General features: G+C 44.5%; 2 protein-coding genes across 6 annotated transcripts in view; both read right to left on the minus strand.

The window, feature by feature from the left end:
* Window positions 1–5,875, minus strand: part of IPMK (inositol polyphosphate multikinase) — a 41,248-nt gene extending 35,373 nt beyond the window's left edge. The window contains exon 1 of the mRNA XM_074544563.1: window positions 849–5,875. Within this exon, the coding sequence (XP_074400664.1) occupies window positions 849–876 (28 nt within the window). The 5' untranslated portion in view covers window positions 877–5,875. The remainder of the gene's footprint in view (window positions 1–848) is intronic.
* Window positions 5,876–7,789: 1,914 nt separating this feature from the next.
* On the minus strand, window positions 7,790–20,359 carry CISD1 (CDGSH iron sulfur domain 1). 5 transcript variants are annotated; one of them, XM_074544567.1, is made up of 4 exons: window positions 15,413–15,571; window positions 14,497–14,702; window positions 10,044–10,161; window positions 7,790–8,168 (listed from the first exon to the last, which is right to left on the minus strand). In XM_074544567.1, the coding sequence occupies exons 1-3, from the start codon at window positions 15,480–15,482 to the stop codon at window positions 10,072–10,074; spliced, it is 366 nt and encodes a 121-aa protein (XP_074400668.1). In that variant the 5' UTR covers window positions 15,483–15,571; the 3' UTR covers window positions 7,790–8,168; window positions 10,044–10,071. The 5 variants fall into 5 exon arrangements, with proteins under 5 accessions (XP_074400668.1, XP_074400667.1, XP_074400671.1 ...); XM_074544566.1 differs by having other exon boundaries at window positions 7,790–8,165; window positions 15,413–15,570; XM_074544570.1 differs by lacking the exons at window positions 7,790–8,168; window positions 15,413–15,571 and adding an exon at window positions 20,198–20,359 and having other exon boundaries at window positions 8,218–10,161.
* Window positions 20,360–20,633: the final 274 nt, after the last annotated feature.

Genomic DNA, 20,633 nt, shown 5'->3' on the forward strand with positions numbered 1-20,633 from the left:
ACAAGGCTGGGCAGAAAACATTTCTTCCTCCTGAATATCCCCTTCTCATCAGTCATTACTGTACAGCCCTTAAGATCAGGAGCCAGATAGGTGCAAAAGTCAGCTCCTATCTTCAGATACCCCATGATGAATTTTCCCAGGGAGGTGCTGGCACAGGAAATACCACAGATTGGCCAACCCTTGCACAAGAACTAGTGAGGTGTACAGTGAAAAAATGCACAAGTGTGTGTGTTTGGCAGAGAGAATGCTCCCAGTCTTGACAGCAGGAGCTGCAACAAGGTTTGGATGCCAACCTGAGCCTTGCAGAAAGGTATTTCCCTCTGCAGAGATGTGAGGCACTTCAGCTAATCTGGGTCTAAACACTGAGAGAAAAACAGAGATGGCATTTCAAAGCTGTCTAAGTGCCCATCTAACACGGCAATCTGTCTGAAGTCAAAATCTCAGTGGAAGAAAGAATGGGATTAAAAGGCAAAAAACCCTGGAATTTAAAGATTATTCAAGCACCTAGTCCTCAGTGGAGTTGCTAGATACTCTTGCAGCTAACAGAAGTGTGCCTGGAGGGCATGAAAAGAAATACAAAAGCATGAGTAATTGGAATAAGTAAACACTGACTCTTTCCTTTTCCCTGACATTTGCTTTAGTCAGATTTATGCATACAGAAATCAAGTGACGTGAGACTATCCTCCACTCATCATTCCACCCTCACACCTCAGCACATGGAGGTCACTAATCTTTCTGGGAACTTCTCCTAAAATGAAACAAGTGCAACAGAGAATAGCAGAAATGGCAAATAATTCCTTTCTCCACAGTGTGATCCTGTAAGAGATTGCACTGAAAACTGAACCTACCAGCAAGATTCCCAAGGAAACTTCTCATCTCCAGGCTGTGTGACTGCACTCCAAGAGAAAGCAGAGGAGGCTGTGAACGGCTTCTAAAGGAGGGGCATTTGTTTGAGAATCTCCTCCAATTCTCCTGACAAAAGGCATTTGGCACAATTATACTTAATTCTGGATTACTCTTTCCCAGTGTTGCTGAAGATCAATCTTCCCTCAGTCAGCCTGATGACAATGTACAGACTAAGAATGTGTAGAAAACACCAGGACTGTGTTTGTGCTGTGCAGGGATGTGTCATGGGCAGATTGCACAGCTGCCCTGAACTGAGTGAGGATTACAAAAGAATCCCCTTCTGCTGAAATAAAGGCCTTTTTCAGACACAAAAGCGAGTTAATAACTAACCACAAGACGCACAGTAGTTTAGAACAGGAAATGAGCTCCTGTTTAAGTGGAAGTGCAGGAGGACATTAGGTAAACAGAGGAGTGGGGCTGGGTCTTTGCCAAAATATCAGTCCTCTAGAAGTGTGCTGACAGCAAACTCTGCTGGATTTTTCACTGTACTTTCACATGGTTCACAGCCACCTCTTCCACACCTCACCAAAACTGCTTTTTTTGCCAGAGCAGGGCTTTCTGCAAGGTCTGTGTGAGACGTGGATCTGCTGCCCACAGAGCCACTTCCTGCATCAGGCTGCTGCATGTGCATAGCTCCTGCCGGCCCAAGAGATTGCAACAGAGCCAGCCAGGACCAGACACGTGGGCTGAGAGCAAATGTCCATCGCCCAGACCAGGAATCTGCTGGGCAGGCAGAAACATCTGCAGTGGGGCTCCTGCAGGCAGGGAGGGCTGTCCCACTCACACAACACAAGGCAGACACCTTCACAGCAGCAGGAACTTGTAGCAGAACTGCAGCTCTTTTTTCTTGCCGTTTCAAAGCAGAAGTGTTGCTGTATTGTGACCTCTTAAAATCACTCAGGGCGTCTAATTCTTTGTTAAATTCACAGAAGTTCTGTCCTGTCTTGATCTTGTTAAGTGAAAGAAAATCTAAGCATACCCTTATCTGCTACAGCTGTAAAATTCAAGGGTGCCATCCTGCTTTCTTTCCCAGCTATGGCCTTGTCACTTAGGCATGGTGTCCCACAAGGATTAATATTTTACTTGGCAAATGGATGCAAACTCTGTGACACTGCTCTCCTCCCTGGCAACTGGTCCATTTGGGTTTTCTAGAATGAAAACAAAGGGATGCTGTCAAAAGCCAACCTACATCTCTGTGATAATGTGGTACATTTAAAAAAATTACTGCAAGGTTCACTCATGGCAGTTGTGTATCTTCTGCATCACTTCTTCTACAATCAGAACTGCAGCTGTGATTATTGGGAAGTCTGTTCTGTATTAGAAAGATACAAGGACTATAAAAATGAGAAGCTAATTTCAACAGTTCTTCTTCAGAATCCTTGGATTTTATTTTCTCCTTGGTTATCAATTAAGAAACCAAGCCAAGTGTTTGAAGGAAAAGTTCATTTTTGAACTGAGAGTAGATGAAGGGCTGGGAGGCAAATGAAAGGGCTTTTATGCTGGAGAGGAGGCAGCAATGAAGCTGTGCTGAGACTGGTTTTATTCAACATCTTCATTCACAACCTGCAGAAAGGAGAGTGCACAAAATCTCTGGGTCTACAGGTATTCCTGACCTCCTCAGGGCAGTCAATGCCATGCCAGTGACAACGTCCTGCAGGATCTCACAAAACTGAACAAAAGGCACTCTTGGCATAGGAGTTTCAGTATAGATAAATGTAGGGTAACACATGTAGAGGAAAATAATCCAAACCAAAGCTCTTTGATGCTGATGATGGAACTGTCCACCATGGCCCAGGAAAGAGGCCTGAAGTTGCTGTTAAGAGTTGCCTGAGATTGCCAGCCCAGTGTGCATCTGCAGCCAAAAAAAGCCAACAAAACTTTTGGGAAGCAGCAGGAAGTGTTGAGGTAAAGACAAAAGGTGTAATTTTTTTGCTTTGTGTAGCCTCAGTATGACATACACTGAGTCCAACTTCCGTGCCTGGTCTCTCACACAGAATAGGAACACACCATTAACTATCAGTGTGAAAGATTAAACCATGATTTGTGGAGAGCCCAAACAGCTGAAGCATGCTTTAACTGCCTCCAGTTCTAGAAAGCAGCAATGACAGATGTGTGTGCTTTGACATCCTTGAGAAAGCAGCTGACCTTCTACCTGAAACAGAAACTTTGGACCAGTCTTTGGTACCATTTCCTGATCTCATGGCTTACATGCAGATCCTCCTTTTGTCCTTCTAAACAGGGACTTTTTCCAAGCACAGTGTTGTATCACTATCAGGGGTTCTCAGCGTTTATGAATGCATGATGGCATTTGGATTTTACCAGTCACATCCTAATGCTTTAGGATAAGCCCAGAACTTGATTTAAGGTGATTAACATGCCAAGAGGTTTATTTAAAATGCCTTTTTGTCTTTCCCTAGAGGTGACTTAAATTGCCTCCACCTGCAGTAAAATTAAACACTTATTTATTGGTTAAACCCCCTGGCATTAAAAAAGTCTGTTCTATTAAGTGGCATTCTACTGCCAAAATCTGCAAAACAACAGCAACAACCCTTAAAAAGTAATTTAACCTGCACAGCTGTTAGAGCCAAGACTGAGACTGAAAGAACACACTGTTTGAAAAGAGCATCAAATTTGATAATTACTGCAGTGGAAGTCTGTGCTGGCCATTGTTTTGGTACCCAAATCTTGAGCAAGAGCCCTGGCAGTGAACAGACAGTGCATCTTGAACATGTCTTACCCATGTATGGTGATATTTTCCAGCTGTAGAGAAGTATTTGAGAAAAGTTATGCAGTGTGGCCTTATCATTCATTTTGCTGCCTGTTGCCAGCTAGCTTGACTGAACAGAACAAACACTGCAGTTACTGAGCAGACCCTTGGAATACACTAATTTTTGAATGCTTTACACATTAAAGATGTCATCTCTGGGATGCTTAGGAAGCTTTTTTGCATAGGCTGCTCAAGAAGAGGAGAAGGCACTTTTTTTTGTGTAAGTCTGTCACACATACAAAAACAGCAGAAGAAAATTGCAGTCTGCATGACAAAAAAGGATGCAGAGCAGGGTGGATTAAGGGCAGTGCAATGTCAAATAGCAAAGAGGGATGGTTGAGTCTTCAGCTGGGAAAATTATAACAAGAGACATGATCTGTCTGTGCTTATGTGAGACCTGTGCAGCTTCCATATATTGAAGGAAACAGAAGTTGCTTGAGCAGCCAGGTAAAGCTCTTCTTACTTCTCCAGACTGCATATGGGAAAGGTGGATCCTGCTTAGCTAGTCCTGTAAACCCACTGTGATTTTACTGACTTCTGGGGGCATACATTAAATTCTATTTATTACAACTGCACATCTAATTAAGCAGCTTACAAAGTGGGGTGTGGAGGAACAGGAGACTGCTAAGGGGACCCACTGCACTGGTGTGTGTTGCTTTCTGTCCAGCAGGATTTCACAAACAGCTGAGGAACAAAAACCCCAGTGAGAGGTGTCTATTCAAACATAACCCTTCAACTCTGAGCAGCACAGGTTTGGCTAACAGAACCACCACTTTGTACTTTTAATGCTTGACTCTATTAGGGTAGAGAATGAAATGCAACATACCATTGTGTCCTTTGATTGATCCCTTTTTGCTCCTACATAGCACTGTTAAATGATGGTCAATCTTCTCTAGCTCATGCTCTCCTCCCATCCATCACACCTTTTTTCTTCTTTTTCCTCTTCTTCTCTTCACAAATTTGTTTGTTTATTTTTATGTTATTTAATTTTTATTTAGCTGTTCTCTGCATTAGCCTCAGCATTAGGCAGCTTGGAAATTGTCCTGCCAAGAAATGCACTACACACCCCAGCAGCTATAGAAAAAAAGGATCAGAGAACTTCAAGCAGCAGGCCCAGGTACCCATTCTAAATTAATCACGGCTCTAGGAAAATTATTATGACAGTGCAAAACAAAGAAGCCACTCATCAATGCAAGAAAACCACAGCAGAAAAGCCTGGATACAGAGAGCAATTGGGGGAACAGGAATCTGACACTGCTGGACTGTGTATGTGTCAGTGCAGATCTGTGTGAAATGTTCTGTCTGGGCTGAAACAGTGATGGGGAACACCAATAAACTCAGCTCCCTGGCAGTGGTGCTGGGCATCCTCTCTCTGCCCACAGGCAAGGGGCAGGTTGTGCTTGCCCACCTAATCCAGTCAGGGCTCAGTGTGGGTTTTGGCAACCTTGACACTTCAGGAGTTGAAACAAAAGATTTAGCATGAGACTTCCATGTCCAGGGTGGCTAAGGAGAAGCCAGCTGACGAGGTTCCTCTGCAAAACCAATGTTTAGTTTCATGCCTACATTGTTATCCTTCCTGCTATTATAAAATGTTCTTCCGTTTCTTGGATGTCAGCAGCTGTGATACAGCAGTGACTCACGTTTCCATGGCTTTAGTTGCATTACACTGAAAGGAAAATCCACCTCTAACTGCTGCACAATTGCACAAGGTAAGTTTTACAGACCCCAACTGCACCTGAACAAGGCCCAAACAGCATCAACAGCATTGTAGCAGGCTTGCTGTCAGGAAACTGGCAGTACAACAACTTCTGGACTCAAAGCGCATAAGGCTCTGGGCATGAAATGCTGCTTAGTTGCTAACATACTTATGCAGCACCTCCAGCTGCCTGGGCTCAGCCAGCCAGCCCTGCTGCTGAAACCCCTTAAATCCATGGCTGTGGAGAAAGCCCCTAGACCAGTGCTCATGCAGGCACCACTGCACAGTGGGTTGATTTGGCACAGACTGGTTTTCTGGTAGCAGGGGAGGGCCACAGAAGTGGTTTCTGTGAGAAGCTGCTAGCAGCATTCACCATGTCCAACAGAGCCACTCTCTGATGGCTCTAAAGATGGAAATGCTGCTGGCCCAGTTAGAGAGGTTTCAATGTCTCTGTGATGACCTATTTAAGGAAACCAAAACAGCACACAGTTTTTTCCAGGGGTGGCAAGGCACCACCACCAGGGCTATCCCAGCACAGTGTACAATGATGGCCTGCAGTGAGCCCTGCCCGCCTGGCCACCCCCAGCCAGCCATGGCGCAGGCAGGAGGGCAGGGGTGGCAGAGGGGCAGGGATAGCACAAGGGCAGGGGTAGCAGAGGGGCAGGGGTAGCACAAGGGCAGGGGTGGCAGGAGAGGGACAGGGGGGGCAGTGGCCTCTCCTTCCCAGCCCTGCCTGACAAGAAGCACAGAACAGCCCCAGCACTGGCACTGCCAGTTCAGCGGCCGTGGGACCAACAGTAGAAACACGGTGAGCAATTCTCCAGCATGGAACCCAGACATCACCATGGAACATCCACTTCTCAGTGCTGTGGGATCCTGCAAGAATGTTTGAATTGGTGGAATTTGTTGGCAATAGTACAGGCAAAAGTTTTTCCTCTAGTCAGGGAGGAGGAGGAAGTGAGGACATGTGAGGGAGATAACATGGTGGCACTAAGGTCAGTGGAAAAAGGGAGAGGAGGTCTCTAAGCAGAGTCCAGATTGCTCTGCAGGCCGTGATGAGGACTGTGGTGAAGCAGCTGCACCCCTGCAGCCCATGAAGCCCATGGGGGATGCAGAGATCCACTCCCAGCCTGTGGGAGAAGTGCTCACACTGGAACAGGTGGATGCCAGAGAAAGCTGTGATCTAGTGCAAGACCTGAATGGAGAGAGAGCATCCTTGCTTCCCACCTAGAGCAGCCTGTTCTTAGAGGACTGCACCCCATGGACAAGTGACCCAATCACAGCAGATGACTGTTTGCCTGTGGGATGGAGCCATGCTGCTCATGAGATTAGAACCACACTAGAGAAATTCAGAGAGAACTGTCTCCCATGGGAGGGACCCCACAGCAGAGCAGAGGAAATGCTCCTCTCCCTCAGCAAGCAGTACCTGATGTCCAATGACAAACTGACCAAAGCCCCCATGCCCTGTCTCCCTCTACTGTCAATGGGAAGGAGGGAGGGGCTGGGGAAAAAAAATATGTTTTAAAGGCTTATTTTACTTTTCATTATCCTCCTCTGACTCTGTTAATCATAAATTTACTTTATACCTTTAAACTTCAACCTGTTTTGCCGTTGGAGTGTTTTCTCCCAGTCCTCATCTCAACACATGAGCCCTTCATTAATTTTTTTCCCTCTCCTCTGCCCAGCTGAGAGCAAGAGAGGATGAGTGAATGGCTTTTGTGGATGCCTGGCATTTGTCCAGGGTCAAACCACAACACGTGGCCTCTGTTTGCATCCAGTGGAGAGCACAGCTGCAGTGCTGGCTGCTGGCTGCACTGCCCCCTGAGGCTGCAGACTGAGTGCTCCAGTGAAACCTGCAGGAAATACCTCTAACTGTCAGCCTCTCCTTCAAGGATCCTGACTGTGGAAGCACTCAAATACCTGACATTCACACTATTGCAATGAGTCACACTCAATTACTCAAGAATCAGTTACTTTAATTGCCTGACCTTCCCAACAAACACTTGCAAGCTGAAAATAACGAGAAGCAGAAATAGTTTTACTCTGTGGCAGGGATTTTTCTCTGCTTTAATTTTTGAAGGCTTTCTATTAGGAATGTCAATCTGAGGTCAAAATTGCACACTTGAATCATGTGGTCAAATTTATGGTTATAACTGGTAGAAATGTAACCAATGCACTTCATACTCTAGAGGTTATTTGAAGAAAGCCCTAAAGAACAAGACTGAGGAAAACACTGGAACAGTCAAGCACTCTGGCCATTAGAATGTAGTGCCTATTATGGTCCCTTAGTACCTATTATGGCACTAAGAGAAAAAATTAAGTGTTCTCTGTGATGCTCATCGAGACTGCTTGGTTAAGTTTGTTTCCTCAAATCCAAGACTCTTCTCATCATCACATTTGAACAGCTTGCATAAATAAGGTACAGTACAGGAATTGTATGTGCCTCTAATTAAAATCTGAACACTCAAACCAACATTTGGAAATGCAACACTTGTCCAAAACAAAAGTCACCAGGATGTAAATCAACAGAGACTGTGCTTCTCAGGAATAAAACTTCCCACAGGGCCCATTTCCCTGACGCCCAAACTCCCGGAAATCTTTTATTGGCAAACTCCACAAAATACTTTAATGACTCAGGAGACTTATCTGAAACCTCAGGACTTCATTTCTCAGACCATTAACACTGAATTTCTATTCCTCAGGAGCAGCCAGGCTTTGATGTTGACAGGAAAAGGAGTCTCAGAAGGAAAATCCACTCCACACACAGGTTCATGACTACAGCAGCACTGTACAGCTCTACTGAAAGAAAGAGCATAGCCATGAGAACACAGACTTTACAACCTTGAGATTAAGATGAGCTCAAATGTGTATTTGACAAAAATACAGAAATATCCACTGTCATATTCTAATAATACAGAAGTTACTTTGCTTTGGATAAAATGTATTTGATAATTTAAGGTTAAAACAACTTTCCATATGTATTAGCACTCAGCAAAGTAAAAAATATCAAGTCTTTACACTCAGACAGAACAGACAAACTAACATATTTGACTGCAACTTCTTTCAGGTCAAGAGGTCTCTTGGACAGTAGTGCCCTGACTCTGACACTCCACCTTTCTCTACCTGAGCCTCCTTCTTTACATTCTGGGCCTTCTGCCCAAATCCAGAGCAGTTGGCCAAGACCTCAGCCTCTGAAAGCCTCACACAGAAACTATGCAAAACATCTTCAGTTTTAACAAATTGTACCAACCACCCCTAAAAAAATAAAGCAAACAGAACTCTCCTGCCCTGATCATCTGAAGAATCCTTAAGGGTCCAGGCTAAAATGTCAGCTTCCTAACAAGGCCTTTGATGTAGCCCTGAGGTAGTTTCTGTCCGAGGACATTCAGAGCTCCATCTTATGCAGGCCACAGTTCCACTCATGGACTGGGCAGCACAAAACTGCCCCCTGCTGCCCCACTCTTTGGGTTTTGCTTTGTACTTACATGCATGTTAACAAATCAAAGCTATTTAAGGAAACCAACGGGACAGCCACTAATGCAACCATGCCAAACAAGACAAGTGCCATGGGTAAGGAGGGTAAGACCTCTCCTCTGTCTCATCCTTCCCTCCCTTCTTGTTTCTATCTGTTTTCAAAGCCTTTCTCCGTCCATGCCAGGGTTTTTTGGTAAAATCAGCTGAACCACATTAGCAGCCCAGGGAGGCAGGAGTTAAGACACATAGAGCCTAAGGCCACATATTAAGAAAGGTATGCCTCCTCCCTTGTCAGTGGGAAAAGCTTTCCAGAACCAGCCAGTGCAATGGTGAAGCAGAGGTGATGACAGGTGGGGGTTTTAGTTGTTATTTTAGCTTCTGGAATTAATCAGCAGAGCCACCCCACAGAAGCATCCTGTGGTCTGGGGAAGTTGGCTTCACTGAAAGAATGCAAGTGAAACTAAGGCTTTCTCTAACAGCAACAGCAACCCTGCCACCCCCACTGCCCATCACTCCTGGAGCACTTTGTGTCATTTATTTATCTGTTAAGAAATCTCTAGAGACTATTTCCCTAATCCTACTCTAAATACAGGTCTGCAGTTGGGATAGTGTTTTCTTGATACCAAATAGAAGTAGTATCAAGTTTCAATGCTGCTGTAAATCAAAGGTAAAGTTGCCCTCTAGCCCCATCTTTCAGCCTTTTCTGTTGTCTGTTCATAGCTAGCAATTTGAATTTGCTCTTTTACAGAAGCCATAGAGCACTGTAGTGTAATAGACAAATGTGACACCTGCAGAAAATGCAGCACAATCAGAGATTATGATGGCACTGTGATTTCTTCCCTGCCACTGCCTTTTACATGGATATCTATCTACCTCTGAACCTCTCCAGGATTTTATTATCTACCTTTCGATACACATGTAGCTGAAAATAATTTAATACCTATTTCCTGATGAAGTACATTCTGTGCCTCATTTTAGTTTCACACTAGTGAGAGGGTACACACATTTTACAGGACAAAAAATTTAAACCATAACTACTTAGTAAATTATGCATTGTAGTGATTGAAAGACAACAAGTACCAGAGAAAATATACATGCTGAAGCCTGATGTATATACTAAATGGGAAGTCTTCAGTGATATGACAAAGAATTTGTGGATTTTTCCCCCCCAATTACAAGAGAACAGAGGATTTGTCAGACATTGATTCTGGAGCTTCTAGTGTCCACTCTACGCCTCCTTCCTCTTGATGATCAGAGGCCCAACGTTGTCGCCAGTTTCCTCGTTGTGCTTTGTGTGAGAGCCATCACACAGTGGGAACTGAAAAAAGAAAGAATAAACACACCTGAAGTACATCCAGGGTCAGAACTGAGAACCTAGGCTGAAAGTTTATGAGGCATCTTCTCATTAAATCCACTGAAACCACAGACCACAACTTTTATGCCAGCATCTCCGGTCTCGCTGAGGTTTGGCTGAACGCTGCTTTATCCTTGTTAGTGCACAGCACACAGGAGGCTTGCTCTGAAACAGCAGCCACAAACTCCACTCTTGGGTGTTCCTGCCTCAGGTGAGCAGGAGACACCACAGCCTGAGCAGTCCTTCAGCTGGGACCCACCTGGAGTATCTTACTCTCACCCTTGCCCCACGCTTCCTCAGTGCTGTCCTTAAGAGCCACATCAGTTCCAAGTCATTTGAAGAAATATTTGTTCCATTAAAAAACCCCAAACAAACCCCACCCTAGAACAGGCTGGTCAGAGCAAGAATTACAGGGACTCCTTTAGCCAGCTCTAACTGCCCAGCTCCCAGAGAAGGGATAAGAAGAAGCTCCTGGGAAGCTCTTAGCACATGGAAGAGCTGAAAGACTCTGTGAGGCAGCAAGAGTGAGGCTGGATGCCATCACTTCTCAAGGATGCATTTTCAGGGCTGCAGCCCCTCTGCACAGCAAACTGGAGATGATCACAGAAATCACACCCTGGTATTTTGCATTCAGGTACAATTTTGTTTGCTTAGAACTAATAGGGCTGCAAGTTGGGCATTACTCAGCTGCTGCCTCTGCACCAGTTCCCTTCTCCTGCAGCACCACCACAGTCAGTACTCAATGTTCCACTGAGCTCAGTGTTCCTGCTCCAGTCACAGCCTTTGGAAAACATTAACACCCCACCACCCATGCTTCATTAGGATAAAAGATTTCAAAGTACTGCTAAAAAGCAACACAATGAAACAATATACAGAGCTTTAAAAATAACACCACCTTGTCTGTAGGATAGTATTGGGGGGAAGGAGAGAGATGAGGTGTAGGGGTTTCTTCTGGCTTTTCACAGTAATGAAATGTCAAAACCTAAGCTAAAAATGGCATGTAATATTTCTGAATAAAGAAACTTTGAATTCAGAGAATGCTCATCTAAGCTGATTCATGGAGAAATCTTCTCATTCCATCAGTCATTTGTGACTCAATGAAAAAGCAGAGACAGACACTTGACAAAATCTCAGCAAATCTCAGGAATGTATGTTACTGGGACATTGAGCAGCTTTCAGCAGATGTTCCTGGGCCAGTTGTTTTCCCATTTAACACCACAACCCACTGATCTTCACAGATGCAATGACACAGCTTCCATCAGACACTAACCTCTCACAGGCTCCAAGGAGGCAGCCCAAAGTCCAGCTACAACATCATCACTTCAGGTTTTCAAGCAACAAAAATGGTGGGATTGCTGGGTTCAGACAGCATGGAGAGATCTTTAACAGCTGCCAACAGTGACTGCTCTGCATTCATTCTGCTGCTCAGCTCTCTCAGAACACTGAACACTGGCTCAGAACACTGAACACTGGCTCAGAACACTGAACACTGGCTCCCAGTGGCTGCTACACTGGACTTGAGCTTCTCAGGAACAAACACCAAAGCAAACATCCCTCTCCCAGAGCTCTCACTTCGTCACCTCAAAGACCAGCCCCTGCAGAGAAGGATATTGGGCCTGACACAAAGTGTTCATCCCTGATTAAAAATAAAGCAGCCTAACAGCAATGGTGGTCACAGCTCCAACCCCAAGGGAACTGTACACTGATCTGGACAGCTCAGCTGATTTCCCCTGACACTGAACATGTTTGGATTCTCTGTCACTATTTCTGCTGACAGCCTGCAGCAGTATTCCTCAGCCCACAACCTGGGGACTAATGCTTCTCTGGAAGACACAGGAGCTCCATGTCATTGGAAAAAGACAGCAAATTACATTTCCCACTCGCCCAGCTCACACCTAAAAATGAAGACAAGCAAGAAAACAAGTGTTCTAACTTGAATTACAGTTTAAAAGACAAAACTCTTGTCTCTGTGTTGGTTGGTTTGAGCACTGGGGTTTTCACTAAACTGGACAAGTATGAAGTGCCTGCAGAGCACAACACTGAATAGAAAAGGGTTATTTAAAGAACCACCCATTTATTATTAACAGATAATTACATGCCAAGACAAATTATTTCAATATGCCATGTTTGGTTTTTTAAAACACATACATTACACAAAGACTTTGGCCAGCACAAATGACTTTTAAGTACACTTTTTCAGGAAAAAAAAAAAAACAAGCAAAAAGAAATGCTCTTTTTTCAAGAGTTACTCTAAAATACTCTGGTGTAGTCCAACTTTGTTATGCCATACAGAGGAGGAGCACCATGTGGGGTCAGCTGTAAGTGCATCACACCAGCAGTGCAACAGAAACATCCTGGGGTTCCTAATGCTACTGCTTCTACCAGCAGCCCCATGCCTCAGGTGAGCCTGATCTCAGGAGAAGTGCACAGAGTGACACAAAAGGACATTTCTTCCAGCCTTTAGATGCACCTATTTCACAAAAACCTGGCATATCCCCAATGCATTTGAAGTAACTGTAACTTCCTGCATTGAAAGCACACACATTCCACATTCTGACACCATCAAAATTAAAAATTTAAACAGTTTGAGAACTGTAAAAGCCAGGTAAGGCTAGCTGACAACGTCCAACTATGAGAATCATCTAAGAATGATGTACTTTATTAGTGTTTCACAATAACAAATAGGAGAAGCACACAAACCCTATTGCAGGTTGTGCAACCTATGCTGCAAGGTCACCCATGAAGGCAAGAGGAAGGCAACCAAACTAGAAACTACAGGCTTTGAGGTGGAACATGCTGACTAAAATACTTATCATTAAACAGCAGTAAAAGGAAACAAATACCTTCCAAAGTTTCCACTGACCCCCTAAATGCCTTTACAAGACCTTTCAGATCAGAATTCTAAGAAGGCATTCATTACAGCCTCATCCACTTTGTTTCTAACTCAGTAGGGTAATTATGTTCCTAAACTGACAATATCCCTTAAACATATGCCAAAACTTACTTCTGAAGGTTCTTATTTCACACCAAAAGAAGGGTAACATCAAATAACAGCAAACAATTGGCAGGAGCTGCAGTGCAGCCAGCAGAATCAGACATTATCTTCCATTTCTGTTTAGAAGACTGAAAAACAGGCAGAAAGCACAAACCCCAGGGCTCAAGCAGGGCTTTTTCAGTTCAGACTCCAGACAGAATAAAGAAGACAAGGCCACCTCCACAAGACTTTCAGCACCAAATCAAAATGCTGTTTATTCCTTAGCACTGTCACACTGTAAAACCCAATTCAGTACAAATGTGTAAGCTCCTGAGTTACCTGCAAGGTGATGAAGTCAGACCTGAAAGAGCAAGAACCCAAAGTTACAGCACCTGGAAACTGCTGAGTTTGGCCTGATGAGAACAATGGCTAAGACTTGAGCAGCTGAGTATTCACCTCCTAGGGGGAGAGAGGTAAATTTCAAGACAGCTGTCTGGCTCTGAAGGTCTGTATTATTTCAGACTCCACACACTGGCACCTCCTAAAAAACCTTTGAAATGTGCACCAGTGGTAAATGGAGAGGATTAACCCTGCAATCTGCTTTCTGTCATTACAGATCCCAGAAGTACCTTTATCTATAAAGTATATACATCTCAGGTGTCCCACATGCCTAAGATCCCTCAGATTTAAATCTGAGGTACTGTTATTGAGAGGAAAGGTTATCACTGGGTTAAGGCAATTGAAGCAACCCCATTTCAAATGCAAGCAAGCTGGACCAATATTTCGGCCAGACTTTTAATTGCTCAAAAACAGAAGCTCAAAATTGCTCAAAAATAGAAGCTTAAAGCATGCCATTGTGATTGCACTGGCACACACCATGGACTACTAGCAAGGACTTTCTGACTTCAACTTTCTCCAAAAAGAGATGATTAAGATGCTCACAGACTGTGGTTCCTGAGCTCCTACTGCCAACAGGCCAATGGTTTTGGGTAATTCTCAGTATCAGCCCAGGTAGTGCACAAAATGGCATCTGTCACTCATGGTCATGCTCCAGACAGTTGCTCTCTTTTCAGGATATCTCGTTCAGAGCTACAGGAACATTTTGTCCACTGTTAGCACTGATCTGAAGGCCTTACTCTGAGCATCAGAACAAATGTGCATCATTCTATAGATGAGAATATTGCTACATGTCCGTGCAGAACCATGAGGTGAAAAGAGTTTAGTTTGCTCTAAATAAAGCAGTTTTAAAATAGTTTTGCTGAAAGATTTAATAATTTATGAACAATGAACATGAACAACACTGGACCCATTCCCTCTTCCCTTACCTTCTTGGACCTCCAACAACGACAGTACACAGCCTTGTCTCCCAGATCTTCCATATCAAAGGCATGGACTACCTTGGGGTTATCCTTCTGGATATTGGGGTTCACCATCGCTTTGGAGGCTTTGTCTTTACAAAGAATTGCTTTGTAAGCTAGATATCCAAGAGCAGCTGCTCCAGCAGCTATGGAGGCTGCAGCAACCCATTCAGCTGGAATAAAAGAAGAAAAAACAAGAGACTGTCAGGTTTTGACCACAACATTCTATTAAAACTACTCAGCAGTAAATGTTTTCATGCTTGCAGCAACACCTCTTTACTTTCCAACAGATCTTTTTATTCTGTAGTAGTAACTCTACCTTAAAAGAGTATTCTCCTTTGACAATCACCTAGTCAAAATGCTCTTTTCTATTGATCAGAGTTCTACTTCACCCCAATCCTTTCTACACAAGGGTGAGAATTAACCTGGCAGAGTTTTCATGGTTTGATTTTAACTTTTCTACTTAGCAAACCCTGATATTACCATCAGTAGTACATTATTTCAAAGTTCAGCATGTTAAACTAAGTGTAGCAGCAAAAAACCTGTGTTTGTTTCAGTTGCAAGAAAGTCACCAAAGAAGAATAGTCAGTGCTAACAACCCAAAACTAGGTTTCAACCCCAAAAAGGCATGGGCACTGAGTAGCTGTTAATAAAATCCATCTTGTAACTAAAAAAACTAACACCAGTTGTTTGGCAATGGGGAAATTATTAAATATACTACCACCTGTAATAAAAGCCATCTTAGATTAAATCCCTGCCACAGTATAGAAGAAAGAACAAGGATCCAAAAAGATTCTATTTAAGAATAACAGTGCATGTTTATTTTAACGAGATTAAATCCTGAATCTCTGCAAGACAACTTTCATTTAAAAAGTCCTCTTACCACAACTCATCCTCACTTTTCCTCCCTTTATGGGGAAAATTTTTGCAGTCTGTCTTTGCACAATGTCCATTCCTGCAAGAGGTTTTCCTACTTTTTTGTGGCTCTACTGTTTTCTCTCTGCTTCATGAAAATAAGCTGGACTTTGGCTCAAAGGTTGGGGTTGCAGCACCAGGTCCGTTGTTTCCTCTCAAAGTAACAAGTGGCTGCTCTCTCTTTGCTTTCTATCCAGCACTCCTACATGTACTGCAACTTCTGTTTACAGACAAATAAACAGCAATTTCACTTTTTGCACATTTACAGAGCTTCATAAAATTAGAACTGTCTCCTGCCCTTCTGTGTTTTCATTGGATTTGTAAGACGCCAAGTTAGGTGGCATCTGTGGAGCAAGAGACATCAATATGTCCATGTCTAGGAAGAAACAAAAACCTTTATTAGTTCTTGCAACTTTCCATGATGTGATTTGCTGTATTTCCACTGACAGCTCGGACTAAAACTATCAAGGTTTTCTGTCCCTATCCCACAAATTTTCCTAAAATCTCCATCAAGCCCTTTCCTCAGCTAAAACAGTGAAGGCACCAAACTGATCCAGAGGTGTGTGGCTGCAGATATGTGGGATCAGACAGGTCTGTGCAGTGTCTGCAGCCCTGGGAATGCAGGCACTCTTCTAGAGTCTCACTAAAGGAGTGAAAGATGCAGAGATCCTTCAGAGTCCATTTTCTTAGTAAATGACACAGAAGAGACCAACATCCACTGAGACCTCCCCTGCTAATGAGTGACAAACCCTTCCTGTAACAGTAAGGTGATATTAAGATACAGAAAATCATCTTTAACATGGAAGAATTTAGGGCAGGCATGTCTCCCTGCTCCCCAACTCCTTAAAACAATAAAAGCCTCAGAGACTAGGCTGTGAATGCTGTGTTTTATATCCATTTATATTCAGTGAGTTTTCATCCTTTACTCCCCAGAGTAATGGGGAATAAAGGATGAAAAGAAGCGAGGAAATTAAAATTTACAAATGATTCTATGAAAATCTGCTTTAATTTAGCACAACAGCCTAAATGAATCAAAAGAACAGTTTAAATGCAAGACAGCAGCTCTCCTAAGAAAATCCACTGCAGCACCCCTGCCCTGGGGTGTGGCTGGGAGGAGCTCAGCAAGCCCAGGGACCTGCTGGCTCTGACAACTTGGAGCTGACCCCAATGAAATGCCAAGAGCAGCAAAAGCAGATTTGGGGCTGCTCACTGTGTGGCCTTTGGGGCAGCAGCAATTGCAAGGACTGCCCAAGGAGCTACCAGGGCACTGCCCATGGTCCAAACTGCACCTACACTTTCAATAAGTGACAGGGGTGCAGGGGGACCATATACCTTGTGAAATCCAAGGGGAGAGAGTGACTTTAATGAAGACCACAGGTGCTGCACCTTAAGGAAGCTGATCTTTACTTGTGCCTATCCAAAAGTCCAAAACAACTTAGCAAATAAAAGGAAAAAAAAAGGGTAATATTCCTGTGACTCACTACAAGCAAGAGATGTCTGTACTAAAATTCAGCACATTCAGAAGAGCTGTTGTGCACATCTGCAGCCAACCCAGACCCTCTGACAGCCCTGGGGCCATCCCCATAACTGTGCACATCAGCAGGCAGAGATCACAAACTAAATTGTCATCTCATCTTGCAGGGATCCTCTGCCTCTTCTCCCAAGGGCCAGAGTCATCCTTCACACACACAGGCAAGTTATTAATATCAACAGCTTATACAAGCTTCTTCATTATCAATAACCTATATGGATACATATCAACAGCTTCAGGTATTTTCTCTTACAATATTACCTTTCTCTTACAACTGTATTACCTTTCTTCTTCACTTTTCCCCTTTTGGGACAGAAAATTATATCAACCAATGATGCGTTAAATCAAAACATTTAAAGCAATCTCATTCTTTAAATTCCAGGATTGCCCTGATAAATATAATGAAAATTTAGAAGAAATATTTTAATTGATTCAATAGACTCTCTGGTAAATCAGCCTACAGGGTTTCAGAGGCAGAAAGTTTTGTCTTGTTTCACACAAGATCTGGAAAAGCTGGAACACCCATTTAAATCTTTCTAACTAAGTTAACCATAAAATGGAAGAAGAACACTTTTATTTTTAAATACTCTGAACTGTTTCAAAAGACCTCTGGTGCCAATTCAGCAGTTTGCTGCCAAACTCCTAAGGTCATGCATGAGGCATCTGTTAACAGAGTGACACTGATGTGGAGTGTCAAGGGGTTTTTATTTCTTCTTAAAATAAAAAGCAGTAGGAACTACTTTTGAGTTATTATTAAAGGACTCCCAATTCTGGTATAATACCAAACCACAGTGTTACAAGACAAGACAAAACAGGTCTGTGTAACATGGCAGAAAAAACTGGTTTTGTGTTTAAGCACTAAACAATGGAAAAAATTTCAGCTATAACTCCAGAACAAATAAAAAACAAAGGAGAGAAGAGACAGCAAGAGAGATAGAAAGAAGGAAATAAATTCAAAGAATGGAGCCCCAGGAGAGCAGGCAATGCACAAAAGTAAACAAAAAAATCAGAGATGAGAATGGCAATAAGACACTGACAGGGATTTATTCTCTTCTGTATTCTTTGGACATATCCTGATGAAAGAGATGTAGATCAAAGTTTCTCCTCTCTTCTTTCTCTAAGCATCTAGAACATTGCTCTGGATGTTTCCAGATCTGCACTAGAGAGCTCTGAGATGCTTTATCCACAAGAAAGCACATTTACCAACTGCTCTGAGAAGAGGACTAAGAAAGTGAAGTGGTCTTGCCTCCACAGAAATTCTTCTTAAGAATCCAGATCAACTTACATTCTAGCAGCTACCAACAATATGGGGGAAGGCTACACCCTGACAAAGTTAGTCCAAGTTACCTCTGCTGCTTAGAAAATATTTGTTATTCAGAAGTCACAGAGTAGTAACACCTGACGTGAAAAACTGTATTTTATGTCTCCAGAAGTGCTTGTAACTTTCAAGCACTTCTGTCCTCATTTTGTTTGCAATGAGGAGACTGTTATTGTGCAAGAGCTGTTCATGATAATTCAGTAGTGCCACTGCCCACAATAAAAGCCAATGATGGAGAAACACATGATATTCACTTACTGAAGAGTCATCCAAAATAACTGGACACACAAAGAGCCTAACAGTAAAAGTCAAGCTGTCAAAGCCAACAAAATCACTTCTACCACTCCACAGCATCCACAAAAAATGAGATTATGACTGGCATGTTTAATTTAACTGAAAATGTATGGTAAAGGACACCTGAGGGGAAAAGACTGCTGGATTTCAGCAACAAGCAGTAAAAGGCACGGCACCATGATCAGGTCTGTGGCTGGTGTGGGGTCACACCTGCCAACAAGCACACCTCTCAGACCAAAAGCACGAGCTGTGCTACTCACTGCCCTGCAAAGGGCACACGTGCACAGAGGCAATTAACTCCCCTAACTGCCAGCACTAATTCAATCTCACAAAAATACGGTATGCTTCTGGGGTCTAGTTTTCCGTAGAGAAGAAATGATTTTCAATACTCATCAGCCTGAGACACATGCCAGCTGGAGGAAGAACTGTAACCTGCCAGTCACAAGGCACTGGTCAAGTTGAATCTCTTCAGAAATCACAAAAACCTAATGCTGTCTCCTCCCAAACAAAGCACCCTCCAGACTAGTGCCATCAGCTGCTCTTCTGTTAAATAACGAGGATATTTGCAGTTTGTTTAGGAGCATATTCTTCTCCCATCTCCACAAAGATTTCCTGCTTAATTCCCAGTGTCTAGGAACTGTTCTAATTCTTGCAAGATTATAAATGACAGCAAGCTGCCGCTGGGAACACAACCTGGATGCAAGCTATTACCAAGTGATCCTCAGTGATTTGATTACTTTAATAAGCCTTCTACCACTATAACCCATTTTAGACCAATGTCTTTGCCACTATCCTCGGTATCAGCAGCTTCCATCCTCCCTCACCCCTCAACAAAAAAAAAAACCAAACCATCTGCCCGCTAAATCAAGGACATAAACCATGAGCAGCTTCGCAAGTGGAAACCAGTCATGCACGTAAAGCTCATTTTTTAGAGAAAATTAGGTGATTAATCTGTCTAGTCTATTCTGTTCTCCACCCGGCCCAACTATTTCTTCCTGTCTGGTTGTGCAACAGCATTTAAAACACACAGCGCTACCTCAGGCGCGGTTCAGGTCAATCATTACACAGCGCAAATGTCACCGTTACCTCTACTGCTCAGTAGCGGGCATTGAGAGCCAGACACAACCTCTGACATTTACACGTTTTCAGGACATTTTCACTCAAACAGGTGGAACGACAGAAATAAACAGCGATGTCTGAAACGGGCCGTCCTCACTACAGATAAAACCCGGCGGGCGGCGGAGCCCGCTGCGAGGGCCGGAGCACCCGCAAGGGCCCGGCGCGGAGCTCGGCGGCTCCGGGCCCTCACACGGCGGCGGGGTGGGACTGGGGGAAGCGGGACCGCACAGCGCGTTCTCCCCTCGCTGACCGCAGCAGGGCTTTACTGACGAGCGGATCCCACGGCCGCTTCCAGACGCACCGCACGCCGCGGGCCCGGCGGCGGGCAGCCCGCCATCTTGTCCCGGGGGTCCGACGGGGCACGGGGCGCCAGGAGCAGCCGCCCCCCGAGCGGCGCCCCTCGTCCCGTCCTGCCCGGCCGCCGTCCCGGGCCCCCGGCCCTGCCCCGCCCCTCCGCTCAGCTCACACCTCCGGCTCCCGGCCAGCCATACCCCGCACGGTGCAGTTCTGTCCCGGCCCCATCGCTCCGGCTGCCGCTCCGCACCGCGCACGCGCCTCTGCCCAAGATGGCCGCGGGGCCGCCCCTTAAAGGCCGCCCGGCAGCGCGGGGGGCCGGGGCTCCGGTGGAGGTGACGGGATGTGCGGGACGGCGCTGGAGGAGGGAGGAGGGAGGAGCGGATCAGCGTTGTCACCGGCCTGACGCCAGGCACAGGGCTCTCAGGGAGGCCTCTGCAGCTGTAAAATGGGTGTTGGGCGCTGCTGTGCGGACACTGGCTCTTCTTGCTTCTGTTTGTGGTGCTGTCAGTGCCCAACAGCTCTGCAAAACTGATCTGCTCAGGGCAGATCGCTGTATGAGCCCTCTCCTGTGTAGTTGTGGAAAAATGAAGCTGAAAAGTGATATCCACAGCGTGACAGCCGCCTCGAACC

Source organism: Zonotrichia albicollis, chromosome 7 (assembly GCF_047830755.1).
Source record: "Zonotrichia albicollis isolate bZonAlb1 chromosome 7, bZonAlb1.hap1, whole genome shotgun sequence".
Lineage (NCBI taxonomy): Eukaryota > Metazoa > Chordata > Aves > Passeriformes > Passerellidae > Zonotrichia > Zonotrichia albicollis.